The following is a 15,358-nucleotide window of genomic DNA, read 5'->3' on the forward strand; positions in this document are numbered from 1 at the left end:
AGATCAGGGAGATAAGGCAATAAATAGGCCATGGTGTCGAAGTAATTACAATATAGCAATTAAACACTGGAATGGTAGATGTGCAGAAGATGAATGTGGAAGTAGAGATACTGGGGTGCAAAGGAGCAAAATAAATAAATACAGTATGGGGATGAGGTAGGTAGATAGATGGGCTGTTTACAGATGGGCTATGTTCAGGTGCAGTGATCTGTGAGCTGCTCTGACAGCTGGTGCTTAAAGCTAGTGAGGGAGATATGAGTCTCCAGCTTCAGAGATTTTTGCAGTTCGTTCCAGTCATTGGCAGCAGAAAACTGGAAGGAAAGACGACCAAAGGAGGAATTGGCTTTGGGGGTGACCAGTGAGATATACCTTCTGGAGCGCGTGCTACGAGTGGGTGCTGCTATGGTGACCAGTGAGCTGAGATAAGGCGGGGCTTTACCTAGCAGAGACTTGTAGATGACCTGGAGCCAGTGGGTTTGGCGACGAGTATGAAGCGAGGGCCAACCAACGAGAGCGTACAGGTCGCAATGGTGGGTAGTATATGGGGCTTTGGTGACAAAACGGAGGGCACTGTGAAAGACTGCATCCAATTTGTTGAGTAGAGTGTTGGAGGCTGTTTTATAGATGACATCACCGAAGTCGAGGATTGGTAGGATGGTCAGTTTTACGAGGGTATGTTTGGCAGCATGAGTGAAGGATGCTTTGATGCGATATAGGAAGCCAATTCTAGATTTAATTTTGGATTGGAGATGCTTAATGTGAGTCTGGAAGGAGAGTTTACAGTCTAACCAGACACCTAGGTATTTGTAGTTGTCCATGTATTCTAAGTCAGAGCCGTCCAGAGTAGTGATGCTGGACGGGCGAGCAGGTGCGGGCAGTGATCGATTGAATAGCATGCATTTAGTTTTACTTGTGTTTATTAGCAGTTTGAGGTCACGGAAGGAGAGTTGTTTGGCATTGAAGCTCGTCTGCAGGTTAGTTAACACAGTGTCCAAAGAGAGGCCAGAAGTATACAGAATGGTGTCGTCTGCGTAGAGGTGGATCAGAGAATCACCAGCAGCAAGAGCAACATCATTGATGTATACAGAGAAGAGAGTGGCCCGAGAATTGAACCCTGTGGCACCCCCATAGAGACTGCCAGATGTCCGGACAACAGGCCCTCCGATTTGACACACTGAACTCTATCAGAGAAGTAGTTGGTAAGCCAGGCGAGGCAATCATTTGAGAAACCAAGGCTGTCGAGTCTGCCAATAAGAATGTGGTGATTGACAGAGTCGAAAGCCTTGGCCAGGTCGATGAATACGGCTGCACAGTAATGTCTTTTATCGATGGCGGTTATGATGTTGTTTAGGACCTTGAGCGTGGCTGAGGTGCACCCATGACCAGCTCTGAAACCAGATTGCATAGCGGAGAAGGTACGGTGAGACCTTAACCCAATTGAGATGGTTTGGGATGAGTTGGACCTCAGAGTGAAGGAAAAGCAGCCAACAAGTGCTTGACATTTGTGGGAACTCCTTAAAGACAGTTGGAAAAGCATTCCTCATGAAGCTGGTTGAGAGAATAACAAGAGTGTGCAAAGCTGTCATTAAGGCAAAGGGGTGGCTAATTTGAAGAATCTCAAATATAACATATATTTGGATTTGTTTAACAATTTTTTGGTTACTACATGATTCCATATGTGTTATTTCATAGTTCTGATGTTTTCACTATTATTCTACAATGTAGAAAATAGTACAAATAAAGAAAAACCCTTGAATGAGAAGGCGTGTTCAAACTTTTGACTGGTACTGTATATTTAAGCTCGGAATAATTCTTATTTGGATGGAAAAACGAACTTTGCATTTTAGCCTACGTAGTTACAAATTACGTCGACATTCCTAAATTCGTTCCATAGCGTTATGGAGAATGATTTATTGGATTAATGTGGCAACTCTCGCTGTGGACAGAAACATTTGTATCGGTTTTGAGACGTCATTGACTATAATTTTTGTGGACCTGGCAACCCTGGTCAAGAGATACGGGAAGTAAACAAACTGATGGAGCTGTCAAAAAAAGAAAACAAGACGTTGCCAGCTTCTTGCAAGTGATACAGTTGCCATGACTGCTTGTATCATTTTACTTGTCGTACTTTCCGGAACATCAAGCTAGGGGTAAGTTTGACTAAGGTAAATTTAGCAAGGGTAATTTAGCTTGGCTAGCTAGCTAACGTTACTGTAGCAAGCTAACGAAAGGAAAGACGACCCGGCTAGCAAACTAACAGTAGCTTCCCACCCCCACCACGAATAACCAGACATCTCATCATATCAATAATATAATAGAACATGTCATCAGTTAATTGTAAAGTCAATGTGTCATTACAAAATCGTTAGATGAAGCTAGCTATGTGGATTGTCACTTTTACATGGCAACAAGCTAGTTAGTTTAGTACAGTAGCTAACGTTAGCTAGTATAACGTTAACTAGCTAGCTAGGTCCACTCCACTGGCTGCTACTAGCCAGAGCTACTCAGCTAACCTAGCACCGGTAGCTAGCTAGCTAACCAGGCAATAATACCAATTCTTCCTGTAGGTTGCAGAGAAGAAATCTAGTTTATCACAGATAATAAATTCACTAGCTATGTCTGTGTTGCCAGGTAAATAATGTGAAATGAATTTAACGTTACTTATGTTATTTATTTTCGTAGACACTGAATATAAAAGTCATATGAAGAGCCATGTCTCACACTCAGTCCGAGACTGTTGGCCCAATTCAGTGGACCATGGCGGAGCTACTGGGTCAGAGGAGCCTACTGGGCTTTGGAGCTCTTCTGACATGGCTGATTCTTTTCCATTTACTGGTGAATGTATGGCTGCTGTGTGTCTTCACCAGCCTCCTGGTGGTCATGGGAGGCTGGCTGGGATCTCAGGCTGTCCTGGACTCCAACAGCGTTGTTCACCTAGAGAGGTTCATCACATTGGAAAGGGTCCCTCCTTCGCCTGAGAGTGAGCGGCAGCTAGACCACGAGATACAGACCACCGTGCGCAAGATAATCAGAGACTTTGTGTCCTCCTGGTACTGCATAGTGTCCTCGGAGCGGCACTTTGAGGTCGAGGTGCAAAGTGCCATGTACTCCATGGCGATGGAGCTGAAGAATCGGTCAAGAAGAGTGGACAGGAAGGTCCTGACCCAGAGGGTTTTGGACCTGTGTGGCGGCCACCTTCAGAGCTACTTGAGAGCCAAAGAAGTCATGGCCGAGCTGAAGAAGCAACCGGATGGAGAGAACAGCCTCTGGAAAGCATACTCCCGGGTCTGCACAACTCACCCTGCTGTGAAGAGTTCGGCCATGGAGGTGAACTACGCCAGGGCTATTGTTGACCTGCTGCTGCATGTCCTTGTCCCACCCCCTCACCTGGAAACCCGAACGGGAAGGTTTGTGGTCGGAGAGCTCATCACATGCAATGTCCTTCTCCCCTTCATTACGAAACTATCGGATCCAGACTGGCTGAACCTGTTAATCGTTTCCGTTTTCACCAAGTCAAGTATGCAAGCCCCCAAAGCCTCAGAACCACCAAAAACACCATCACTGCCACATCTCACTGTCTTAGAACAGGATCAGCCCCAGCAAGACGTTCAGGTCCCTTGCTCTTTACCCTTAAGGATCCTATCAGAAACACCTAACGACACAGAGGCTGCCACACCTGAGTTGGCTGCTTACGATATTATCGACTCGGCAGAATTGTACTGCCCTCAGAATAATATAGAGGAAGAAGAGCCTCGACAAGCTAGACAGTACATTGGTATCTGCCCAATGGACTACCTTAGACCAGTCAAATCCAACCCGTTCTACCAAGAGACCGACTCAGACCTGGACTCTCCTCTGACAGATTTCAAGAGGAGCTCAATGGAGTCCCTGGTTCTGATTGGTGCAGAGGAAGCGCTGCCGGACCGGTTTCGAGAGTGTGCCACGCCCACTGACATCAGCAGCGTCATGGATCTGGAGGATGACCTCCGGGTTTACCCTGGCCTAGCCGAGGTCACTTCCTCCCCCAAAGTCCTGGTCTCTGAACAACAGGATCACCCCGAAGCCTTCGCTAACGTGTTGTGCACCACGATGGAGGACGTTCCCTCGAGTTTCAGCAGCCTCCAGGACCTGGAGATGAGGGACAGCGGCACTAGCCCAGAGAGAGAGCTGCTGAGCATGGACCTGGCGGTGGGCTGCCACTCCAACGGGCTGACGGCGTCGGTGAGCGGCCCTCTGCAGACCTCCTCCCCCATGGCGCCCCTGCCCTCCTTCAGCTTCGAGCCCCTCAGCAGCCCCGAAGGCCCAATCATTATCCAGAACCTTCGAATCCCCGGGACCATCACGGCCAAGGAGCACCGTGGCACCGGCTCGCACCCGTACACTCTCTACACGGTCAAGGTGAGTTCTTATTGCAAGGTGAATCTGTTTGTTGTTTAATGTATGGAGAACAGTATGGAGAACATTACATGTTGGTGGTTTGAATAGGCTAGGTTACATATGCCTTCATATACGCTGCAAAAACAACTTATTCTGATCATTGATGAGGTGTTATGGTCTTAAGGCGAGAACACAGAGTAGAGGAAAGAAAAGGTAAGTAGTGGAAATGGAAGTTTCGAGATTATTTTTGTCTATATTAATCTAGTTTGTTTTTTGCTAAAACATATGTCTTTCAGTATGAAACAGCAATGGACTCTAATATCCCAGGGTCCATCCAGCCAGTTGCCTATCACACGGTCAACCGGCGATATAGTGAGTTTCTCAACCTACAGACCCGCTTGGAGGAGAAATCAGACTTGCGAAAACTCATCAAAAGTAAGTATTGTTATCTGAACAATGGCAGGCGTTTACAGGCGTTTTAGTTCCATGTGTCATGTGGAACTAGACTGGGTGTCTTTCTTACAGCTTCTAACTGATCTCACTAACATGGTTTAGATGTGAAAGGACCAAAGAAAATATTTCCAGACTTGCCGTTCGGTAACATGGACAGTGACAAAGTTGAGGCCAGGAAAGGGCTGCTCGAGACTTTCCTCAAGGTTGGTAACATATTAACTCAAGCCTTGGGAATTAAAACAATATTTTTTTGTTAGTTTTATACTTTGTAAACTGCATGTATTATACACTTTAATGTAATATTTCTTATTGCCATATACAGTTGAAGTCGGAAGTTTACATACACCTTAGCCAAATACATTTAAACTCAGTTTTTCACAATTCCTGACATTTAATCCTAGTAAAAATCCCCTGTTTTAGGTCAGTTAGGATCACCACTTTATTTTAAGAATGTGAAATGTCAGAATAATAGTAGAGCGAGTGATTTATTTCAGCTTTTACTTCTTTCATCACATTCCCAGTGGGTCAGAAGTTTACATACACTCAATTAGTATTAATTAATTCTACACCTGCATTGCTTGCTGTTTGGGGTTTTAGGCTGGGTTTCTGTACATCACTTTGTGATATCAGCTGATGTAAGAAGGGCTATATAAATAAATTTGATTTGATATTAGGTAGCACTGCCTTTAAATTGTTTAACTTGGGTCAAGTGTTTCGGGTAGCCTTCCACAAGCTTCCCACAATAAGTTGGGTGAATTTTGGCCCATTCCTCCTGACAGAGCTGGTGTAACTGAGTCAGGTTTGTAGGCCTCCTTGCTCGCACACGCTTTTTCAGTTCTGCCCACAAATGTTCTATAGGATTGAGGTGAGGGCTTTGTGATGGCCACTCCAATACCTTGACTTTGTTGTCCTTAAGCCATTTTGCCACAACTTTGGAACTATGTTTGGGGTCATTGTCCATTTGGAAGACCCATTTGCCACCAAGCTTTAACTTCCTGACTGATGTCTTGAGATGTTGCTTCAATATATCCACGTAATTTTCCATCCTCATAATGCCATCTATTTTGTGAAGTGCACCAGTCTCTCCTGCAGCAAAGCACCTCCACAACATGATGCTGCCACCCCCGTGCTTCATGGTTGTGATGGTGTTCTTCGGCTTGCAAGCCTCCCCCTATTTCCTTCAAACATAACGGTGGTCATTTTGACCAAACAGTTCTATTTTTGTTTCATCAGACCAGAGGACATTTCTCCAAAAAGTACGATCTTTGTCCTCATGTGCAGTTGCAAACCGTAGTCTGGCTTTTTTATGCCGGTTTTGGAGCAGTGTCTTCTTCCTTGCTGAGTGGCCTTTCAGGTTATGTCGATATAGGACTCGTTTTACTGTGGATATAGATAATCTTGTACCCGTTTCCTCCAGCATCTTCACAAGGTCCTTTGCTGTTGTTCTGGGATTGATTTTCACTTTTCGCACCAAAGTACGTTCATCTCTAGGAGACAGAACGCGTCTCCTTCCTGAGCGGTGTGACGACTGCGTGGTCCCATGGTGTTTATACTTGCATACTATTGTTTGTACAGATGAACGTGGTACCTTCAGGCATTTGGAAATTGCTCCCAAGGATGAACCAGACTTGTGGAGGTCTACAATTTATTTTCTGAGGTCTTGGCTGATTTCTTTAGATTTTCCCATGATGTCAAGCAAAGAGGCACTGAGTTTTAAGGTAGGCCTTGAAATACATCCACAGGTACACCTCCAATTGACTCAAATGTTGTCAATTAGCCTATCAGAAGCTTCTAAAGCCTTGACATAATTTTCTGGAATTTTCCAAGCTGTTTAAAGGCACAGTTGACTTAGTGTATGTAAACTTCTGACCCACTGGAATTGTGATTTGAATTATAAGTGAAATAATCTGTCTGTAAACAATTGGTGGAAAAAGGACTTGTGTCATGCACAAAGTAGATGTCCTAACCGACCTGTCAAAATTATAGTTTGTTAACAAGAAATTTGTGGAGTGGTTAAAGAACAAGTTTTAATGACTCCAACCTAAGTGTATGTAAACTTCCGACTTCAACTGTAGATCTGAGTGGAATTTATTTGGATGAATTAACATATCAGCGTTCATGACATTACACAGTCAAATACTATTTTATTCGTCACGTGCTTCATAAACAACAGGTGTAGACTAACAGAAAGCAAGCATTTCGCTGTTAGTCTACACCTGTTGTTTACGAAGCATGTGACAAATAAAATGTTATTTTATTCTTACTTGAAAACTAACACTCATTTCCCATATTTTTCAGCAACTTTGTGCTATACCCGAAACTGCCAACAGTGAAGAAATGCAGGAGTTCCTTGCTCTTAATACAGATGCAAGAATTGCCTTTGTCAAGAAGCCGTTCATCGTATCACACATAGACAAGGTATGTGTTATTGATAATCACTTTAATTAACTAGGCCTGTATGCATTAGAAACAAGGAGATGCTGTACATCCTGTAATTGATAATGGTGAGAAGTTAGAATATTTTTTCAATATTCACGTTCCATTCCTGATTTTCCGTAATCATGGTAGCATACACATCAATGTAGAAGTGTTCAGAAACATCATATATTTTTATTTACAGTAAAGGTGACTCCAAAATGACACTACATGATTTACCATTCATTTCTATTAGGCACAAAATTATCTGAAACATAACCAAAACAAACTGCAGATGCATCCAACAAGTTTGTGGAGTCACAAGCTTAATATAGTCATTGCGAGGTAAGAATATGGGACAAAATACTACACTTTTTACTACATTTAATACATTATAATAGGGGGACAAGATACATAAAGTGCGTTCATTTCTAAACGGTTAAACAGATATGAATGAAAATACTCTTAAATAAAAGGTGACATTATACACTGTCGCTTCATATAATACATTGGATCTCAAATCCAAAATGCTGCAATATAGAGCCAAATTAAACGTTTTTGTTTCACTGTGCAAATACAGTAAATACATAGGGGAATGTAACTGTGTGAACAAATGGCTCTGTAGATTGTGGATACCTTGAAGACGGCGTTTCCTCGCTCAGAGCTACAGAGCCCTACAGAAGACATGGACGGAGACTCTGAGGGAAAGCCTTCCTCAGATAAGAAAAACAAGTAAGTCAAATGAACTCCTCCTTCTGTAGAACAATACAATAAATGGTGTCTCAATAATAGAATCAGGGTTGGAAAGTAACGGATTACATGTATTAGGTAATCACATACATTTTCTAATGTAACTGTAATCAGGCCTGATTACATTTTTTAAATGTATAATTGGATTACAATGACATTCTTAAAAACAGCATGATTTCATATTGCATTACTTCTTCTAATACCAAGATATGGGCTGTAAGTGTTTGCCTCAAACACACAGAAATGGCAGATCTTTGAAAGCTGTTTTGAGCCACACTGCTTAGAAGTCACCTTTCAGTGGGAATGGAAGCTTTTCCTTCCTGTTCTAATCTATTTTGAAATCTGCTTGGTTTCGTTTCACATAAATGTTTTTCACCCAAAAATAGTCACAAAAAAGTTTGTCTCAAATTTCTTTTTGATTAGTCAACACCCTGTTCACTTCCAAATAACTGGCATTAAAAATATGACAAACCACTACTTACTCTGCTAAATCTCAAGTTTCAGGTAGATTTCAGTGTACTCATTTTCACTATCTGTCTGTCTTTGAAGTCATACCAGACTGTTACATGAAGGGATGGCCAGACATGACCATTTCCTAATTTGCTTGCCACAATTTGGTGGGAGGATGTAGGCCCATCATTTCACAATCAAAAGAATGAGTGTTGGAAAAGCTTTTCCTGGAACTTGACAGTAACGCTGACGTTTTAGTGTAGCCATTTCATCAAGAAGATGCATTAAAAAGTTGATTCTTGGGTTGAGTGGGCAGAGTAAAGGTGTCTGCATATATAAGGACAGTTTGCTCCTAGCAGAGCTCGGGTAGGCGACGTGAACGTCTGCTCGCATACTCCGTTAAAATTCCTTTGCTTTTGTCCCTCTTGAGATGCTGTATCAACAACATAGCCAGTACACTTCCTCAAAATATAATTAATCTAAGATAACTCAATAAATTTGTAATTCATTTTGATGTTTTTTCCTTGGAGGTCTTAGTCAAATAATTGTAAATCTAGCTAAGATGTTTAATGCAGTATTTCTCAGGTGAAAAGATTTGCATGAAAACTAGTCTTTCGTTGAATGACAACACATCATTGAAGAATCCCAAGTGTTGACCAATCGCTGACAAAGGGGTGAAGACTTCGGCTACCGAACTTCGACAAGCTTCAAGACAACATTTTGTGTGCTCAAACAGCCCAAAAAACTTCTGCCGAACACCAAAACGTCCCAAAATGTTGTCATAATATATGCTTGAACTGTTTCGACTAGGAAGCTTACACTAAGCTTTAGAGAGAACTGATTGTTCTGCAAGATAAACTGACGAGGCAGATGCTGATTTACCAAGGCGTTAATCCAAAAGTAATCAGATTACATTACTCAATTTGATTAATCCAATGGATTGTTTTACAAATTACATTTATTGTCATGTAATCTGTAATTACATTTTTCAAGTAATCCGTCCAACCCTGAATATTTACACTGAGTGTACAAAACATTATGAACACCTGCTCTTTCCATGACAGACTGACCAGGAGAATCCAGGTGAAAGCTATGATCCCTTATTGATGTCACCTGTTAAATCCACTTCAATGAGTGTAGATGAAGGGGAGGAGACAGGTTTATGAAGGATTTTTAAGCTCTGAGACAATTGTGACAAGGATTGTGTCTGTATGCCATTCAGAGGGTAAAGTGCCGTTCAGAGGGGGAAGTGCCTTTGAACAGGGTATGGTAGTAGGTGCCAGGCACATCGGTTTGAGTGTGTCAAGAACTGCAACGCTGCTGGGTTTGTCACGCTCAACAGTTTCCCGTGTGTATCAAGAATGATCTACCACCCAAAGGACATCCAGCCAACTTGACACAACTGTGGGAAGCATTGGAGTCAACATGGGCCAGCATTCCTGTGGAACGCTTTCAACACCTTGTAGAGACCATGCCCTGAGGAATTGAGGCTGTTCTGAGGGCAAAAGGGGGTGCAACTCAATATGAGGATGTTGTTCTTAATGTTTTGTACACTCGGTATGTATGTATGTATATGTGTGTGTGTGTGTGTGATATATATATATATATATATATATATACTGCTCAAAAAAATAAAGGGAACACTTAAACAACACATCCTAGATCTGAATGAAAGAAATAATCTTATTAAATACTTTTTTCTTTACATAGTTGAATGTGCTGACAACAAAATCACACAAAAATAATCAATGGAAATCCAATTTATCAACCCATGGAGGTCTGGATTTGGAGTCACACTCAAAATTAAAGTGGAAAACCACACTACAGGCTGATCCAACTTTGATGTAATGTCCTTAAAACAAGTCAAAATGAGGCTCAGTAGTGTGTGTGGCCTCCACGTGCCTGTATGACCTCCCTACAATGCCTGGGCATGCTCCTGATGAGGTGGCGGATGGTCTCCTGAGGGATCTCCTCCCAGACCTGGACTAAAGCATCCACCAACTCCTGGACAGTCTGTGGTGCAACGTGGCGTTGGTGGATGGAGCGAGACATGATGTCCCAGATGCGTTCAATTGGATTCAGGTCTGGGGAACGGGCGGGCAAGTCCATAGCATCAATGCCTTCCTCTTGCAGGAACTGCTGACACACTCCAGCCACATGAGGTCTAGCATTGTCTTGCATTAGGAGGAACCCAGGGCCAACCGCACCAGCATATGGTCTCACAAGGGGTCTGAGGATCTCATCTCGGTACCTAATGGCAGTCAGGCTACCTCTGGTGAGCACATGGAGGGCTGTGCGGCCCCCCAAAGAAATGCCACCCCACACCATGACTGACCCACTGCCAAACCGGTCATGCTGGAGGATGTTCCAGGCAGCAGAACGTTCTCCACGGCATCTCAAAGACTCTGTCACGTCTGTCACGTGCTCAGTGTGAACCTGCTTTCATCTGAGAAGAGCACAGGGCGCCAGTGGCGAATTTGCCAATCTTGGTGTTCTCTGGCAAATGCCAAACGTCTTGCACGGTGTTGGGCTGTAAGCACAACCCCCACCTGTGGACGTCGGGCCCTCATACCACCCTCATGGAGTCTGTTTCTGACCGTTTGAGCAGACACATGCACATTTGTGGCCTGCTGGAGGTCATTTTGCAGGGCTCTGGCAGTGCTCCTCCTGCTCCTCCTTGCACAAAGGCGGAGGTAACGGTCCTGCTGCTGGGTTGTTGCCCTCCTACGACCTCCTCCACGTCTCCTGATGTACTGGCCTGTCTCCTGGTAGCGCCTCCATGCTCTGGACACTACGCTGACAGACACAGCAAACCTTCTTGCCACAGCTCGCATTGATGTGCCATCCTGGATGAGCTGCACTACCTGAGCCACTTGTGTGGGTTGTAGACTCCGTCTCATGCTACCACTAGAGTGGAAGCACCGCCAGCATTCAAAAGTGACCAAACATCAGCCAGGAAGCATAGGAACTGAGAAGTGGTCTGTGGTCCCCACCTGCAGAACCACTCCTTTATTGGGGGTGTCTTGCTAATTGCCTATCATTTCCACCTGTTGTCTATTCCATTTGCACAACAGCATGTGAAATTTATTGTCAATCAGTGTTGCTTCCTAAGTGGACAGTTTGATTTCACAGAAGTGTGATTGACTTGGAGTTACATTGTGTTGTTTAAGTGTTCCCTTTATTTTTTGGAGCAGTATATATATATATATATATATATATATATACATACTATATATATATATATATATATATATATATATATATAGTAGTATCTATATATATGTATGTATGTATGTATGTATGTATGTATGTATGTATGTATGTATGTATGTATGTATGTATGTATGTATGTATGTATGTATGTGTGTGTGTGTGTGTGTGTGTGTGTGTGTATGTATGTATGTGTGTGTGTGTGTGTGTGTGTGTGTGTGTGTGTGTGTGTGTATATATATATATATATATATATATATATATATATATATATATATATATATATATATATATATATATATATAGTATGTATACATTATTTCATTATGAAATGCGCATGACATTTTGTGAAATGAATTGTTCTATAAATAAAGTTTGATATGTGTGTCTGTTTACAGGTCCCGGCTAAGGTTCTCCAGCAAAATCACCCCAGTCCTTAATGTGTCTGACATGAGGCCTAAAGTGCTATACTGCTTAGATGAGGGGAGCACAGTAAGTACTTCACTGTGCTGTGGTCTCTCGTCTACAGTGACGATTGTTGCATGAAATCTTGTCATAAGAGTTTTTAATCCTTAAACACATGAATGTTTATCATGCTTGTCTTTTTGCAGGGGTTTAACGGCCTGTCGGTTGCTGGCCTAGAGGCCTTTATTAAGGAGCAGGAACTTGCGGTGATGTGTGACGCAGAGGCTGAGAGGGAAGGCTGTCCAGGCCTCAGAGGAGAAGTTGAAGGCTGTGGGTGCACACGGAATAATTTACCATGTGCATCCGTTCAAGACTCTGGTAAGGACTGTGCAAAGAATGTGGATATTTTACTAGTGGTGGGTGCGTAAACTTACACAATGACGCCTCTCACAATATTGTTCATTGCCCCGTTAGTTCAATACAGGAACTACGTTCATACAAAAATCTTGGCTTGTGATAATGGATCTTTACGTCATGACCGCTTTCTGTTCATCCCGGCAGTGTCTGTTTGTACGTGCGTGAATGCATGCTTCTTACTGTGTAGACAGACAGACGGACAGAGTGGCGTGACTGTGAAGTCGGGGGGGAAGTACAATTCCGCCCACATCTTCCACTCCAGACTGAGCTTGGATGGCTCATTCATTGTGAAATGCTGTTTTTTACTGTACATAAAAACAGGATTTGCTACTTTTCTTACTTGGTTTAAGTTCAGTTTCTGGCCCGGTCTATGAATATTCAGTGTTTTAGAATGTGGACAGAAGGTTTAGGTCCTCTAACTGATCTTGCCTATTACTTCTATCTCCACACATGGAAGACCAGCAGTGTCTCCGATCCAGTGAATGGCCTTAGAAAAAAATGGTGATTTCATTGACTTCATATGGAAACTATCTCCCACGACTTGACATTGGAATGAGCATGTCCCTTTTTAATTGAATCCAAATTGCTAGGGCTTCCATGTTTAAAGTCTGCTCATTGTATTGTCTGAAGGAGATGTGTTTCAGATGTGGGCCAGACTTTCATGGTGAGCCGTCTGGCTCACTCTCACTGACCAGACAGGTCTGAAACATCCAGATCACTCCTGAACATTTCAAGGTTGAAAAGTTAACCTGAATGATGTGACCAGCATACCCATGCAGTACTATAATGACACCACTAGAGGGAAGTATTGGCAAACATTTGTTGGGGGTATTTTTTGGTCTATGCTGAGAAATCTGTCCAGGAGCAAGAGGTTACTGCCTGTGTCAATGTTTGACATTGTGTGTATCATAGTTTTTTTTCCTTTTTACAGATTTCATCTGACAAATTTTGCCAATAATGTTGACATACTGTGGTCCTCGCCAACACCTACTTTGGCCGCCTTTCCTTCCAGTTCTCTGCTGCCAGTGACTGGAACGAATTGCAAAAATCGCTGAAGCTGGAGACTTACATTTCCCTCACTAACTTTAAACATCAGCGATCTGAGCAGCTAACCGATCGCTGCAGCTTTACATAGTCCATCTGTAAATAGCCCACCCAATCTACCTACCTCATCCCCATATTGTTTTTATTTACTTTGCTGCTCTTTTGCACACCAGTATCACTACTTACACACCATCATCTGCTCATCATCGTCTGCTCATCTATCACTCCAGTGTTAATCTGATAAATTGTAATTACTTTGCTACTATGGCCTATTTATTGCCTTACCACCTCATGTCATTTGCACACACTGTATATAGACTTTCTTTTTTTTCTATTGTGTTATTAACTGTACGGTTGTTTATTCCATGTGTAACTCTGTGTTGTTTCTGTCGCTTTGCTTTATCTTGGCCAGGTCGCAGCTGTAAATGAGAACTTGTTCTCAACTAGCTTACCTGGTTAAATAAAGGTGAAATAAATAAATAAAATAAAAAATCCAACACTTACATGAGGCTTTAGTGTTTTGAGATTTTCATATTTCATAGCCAGAATGTTATTTAGTATTTTTGGTTGAAAACTGAGATGCAGTTGCTTTCTCTAAATATTTTTACTTTGGACCACTGCTAATGCATGGTAAATAGTGATACATACACAAGACTTCAAACCTATGGTGTTTAATGTGCTTGTTTCAAGAATGTGGGCTACTTTGTAAAGTGTGCATGTGTGTGCATGCGTGTCATTTATGTGTGTGTGTATTTGAAGTGTGTTTTGTGGTACTGTCCACAGTGGCGGAGACGGCTCTGGCTGACGTGGCCCTAGACATCATGTGTCTGCTGATGAAGGACCAGTGGAGCTGGCTGTGCACCGACAACATCCGGAAGACTATCCGGCTGCTGTTTGGAACCCTCATTGACAGGTACTGTACTGATGCATGGACCATAGAAATATAATTATTACTCTACTCCATTCTATGGCATGGACAGCCATAGAGCACAAGTCCACCAAAACTAGTTGATATCTGCCACCACTTACCAGTCAGCCACTGACCTCTCATATCTAGTACTGCATATCAGAACATATGGAAATCAGGAACCTATCATTTCGAAATTGACCTTTTCAGAAGATTGACTGTGTGAGTGGATTTAATTTTGACTTACTGTGCACCCTAACTCTTATTAGAATTAAGCATTTAGCAAAAGGCTTATGTGGATACAGTATTGTTCCAGTATTATTTTGTTAAACAAGTAAGGTCTCTTCCATATCTCAAGGAGTTTATAAAAGGGACCAACATGGTTATTGTGGTTTCTGCTGAATAACTGTTCCTCTTATGCGCAAGAGCACAATCTCTGAGCTCGTAAAGAATTTGCACCTCAGCGATGTTGTGTACTTGGACCAGAGCATGTGTGCGGAGTTGTGTGGTCAGAAATCCCGCTCATCGTTCACTGAACGATGCTTATGCTCCCCTCCGGCGCTCCACGTCCTTTACAACCTCCCCGCTAAAATATGCTCCATGCAAACAGGGAAAAAAACTGCTGCTCCAAATTCGCTCCATTCATTAAAATCACAATTTAACCAATTTTGTGATTACCTGGACCTATCATTTGGATTTGAAGTATTGAAACCAAACCATATGATTTGAATGAAAAGTATTTTAATAAACAACATGAAGAGGTGACAGTAAGAAACACTCATCATTTCAAATAGGCTACATGTCATATTAAACAGCATATAAACACTCTAAAAGGCTACATGTCATATTAAACAGCATATAAACACTCTAACAGGCTACATGTCATATTAAACAGCATATAAACACTCTAAACAGGCTACATGTCATATT

The 15,358-nt window shown here is 42.4% G+C and overlaps 1 protein-coding gene across 2 annotated transcripts in view; it reads left to right on the forward strand.

Moving 5' to 3' along the window:
- The first annotated feature begins 1,812 nt into the window (after positions 1-1,812).
- The window catches only part of snx19b (sorting nexin 19b), a 33,918-nt gene continuing 20,372 nt past the window's right edge, over positions 1,813-15,358 (forward strand). Inside the window, exons 1-9 of one of the 2 annotated variants that reach the window (XM_014213768.3) lie at positions 1,813-2,150; positions 2,683-4,398; positions 4,674-4,812; positions 4,933-5,033; positions 7,129-7,248; positions 7,871-7,977; positions 12,054-12,147; positions 12,267-12,438; positions 13,409-14,024. In XM_014213768.3, the coding sequence (XP_014069243.1) occupies positions 2,713-4,398; positions 4,674-4,812; positions 4,933-5,033; positions 7,129-7,248; positions 7,871-7,977; positions 12,054-12,147; positions 12,267-12,438; positions 13,409-13,419 (2,430 nt within the window). In that variant the 5' untranslated portion in view covers positions 1,813-2,150; positions 2,683-2,712 and the 3' untranslated portion in view covers positions 13,420-14,024. Of the gene's footprint in view, positions 2,151-2,682; positions 4,399-4,673; positions 4,813-4,932; positions 5,034-7,128; positions 7,249-7,870; positions 7,978-12,053; positions 12,148-12,266; positions 12,439-13,408; positions 14,025-14,304; positions 14,435-15,358 lie in introns of those variants that run through there. The other variant, XM_014213767.3, reaches the window with a different exon arrangement.

The sequence above is a fragment of the Salmo salar genome, chromosome 09 (genome assembly GCF_965601325.2).
Source record: "Salmo salar chromosome 09, fSalSal1, whole genome shotgun sequence".
NCBI lineage: Eukaryota > Metazoa > Chordata > Actinopteri > Salmoniformes > Salmonidae > Salmo > Salmo salar.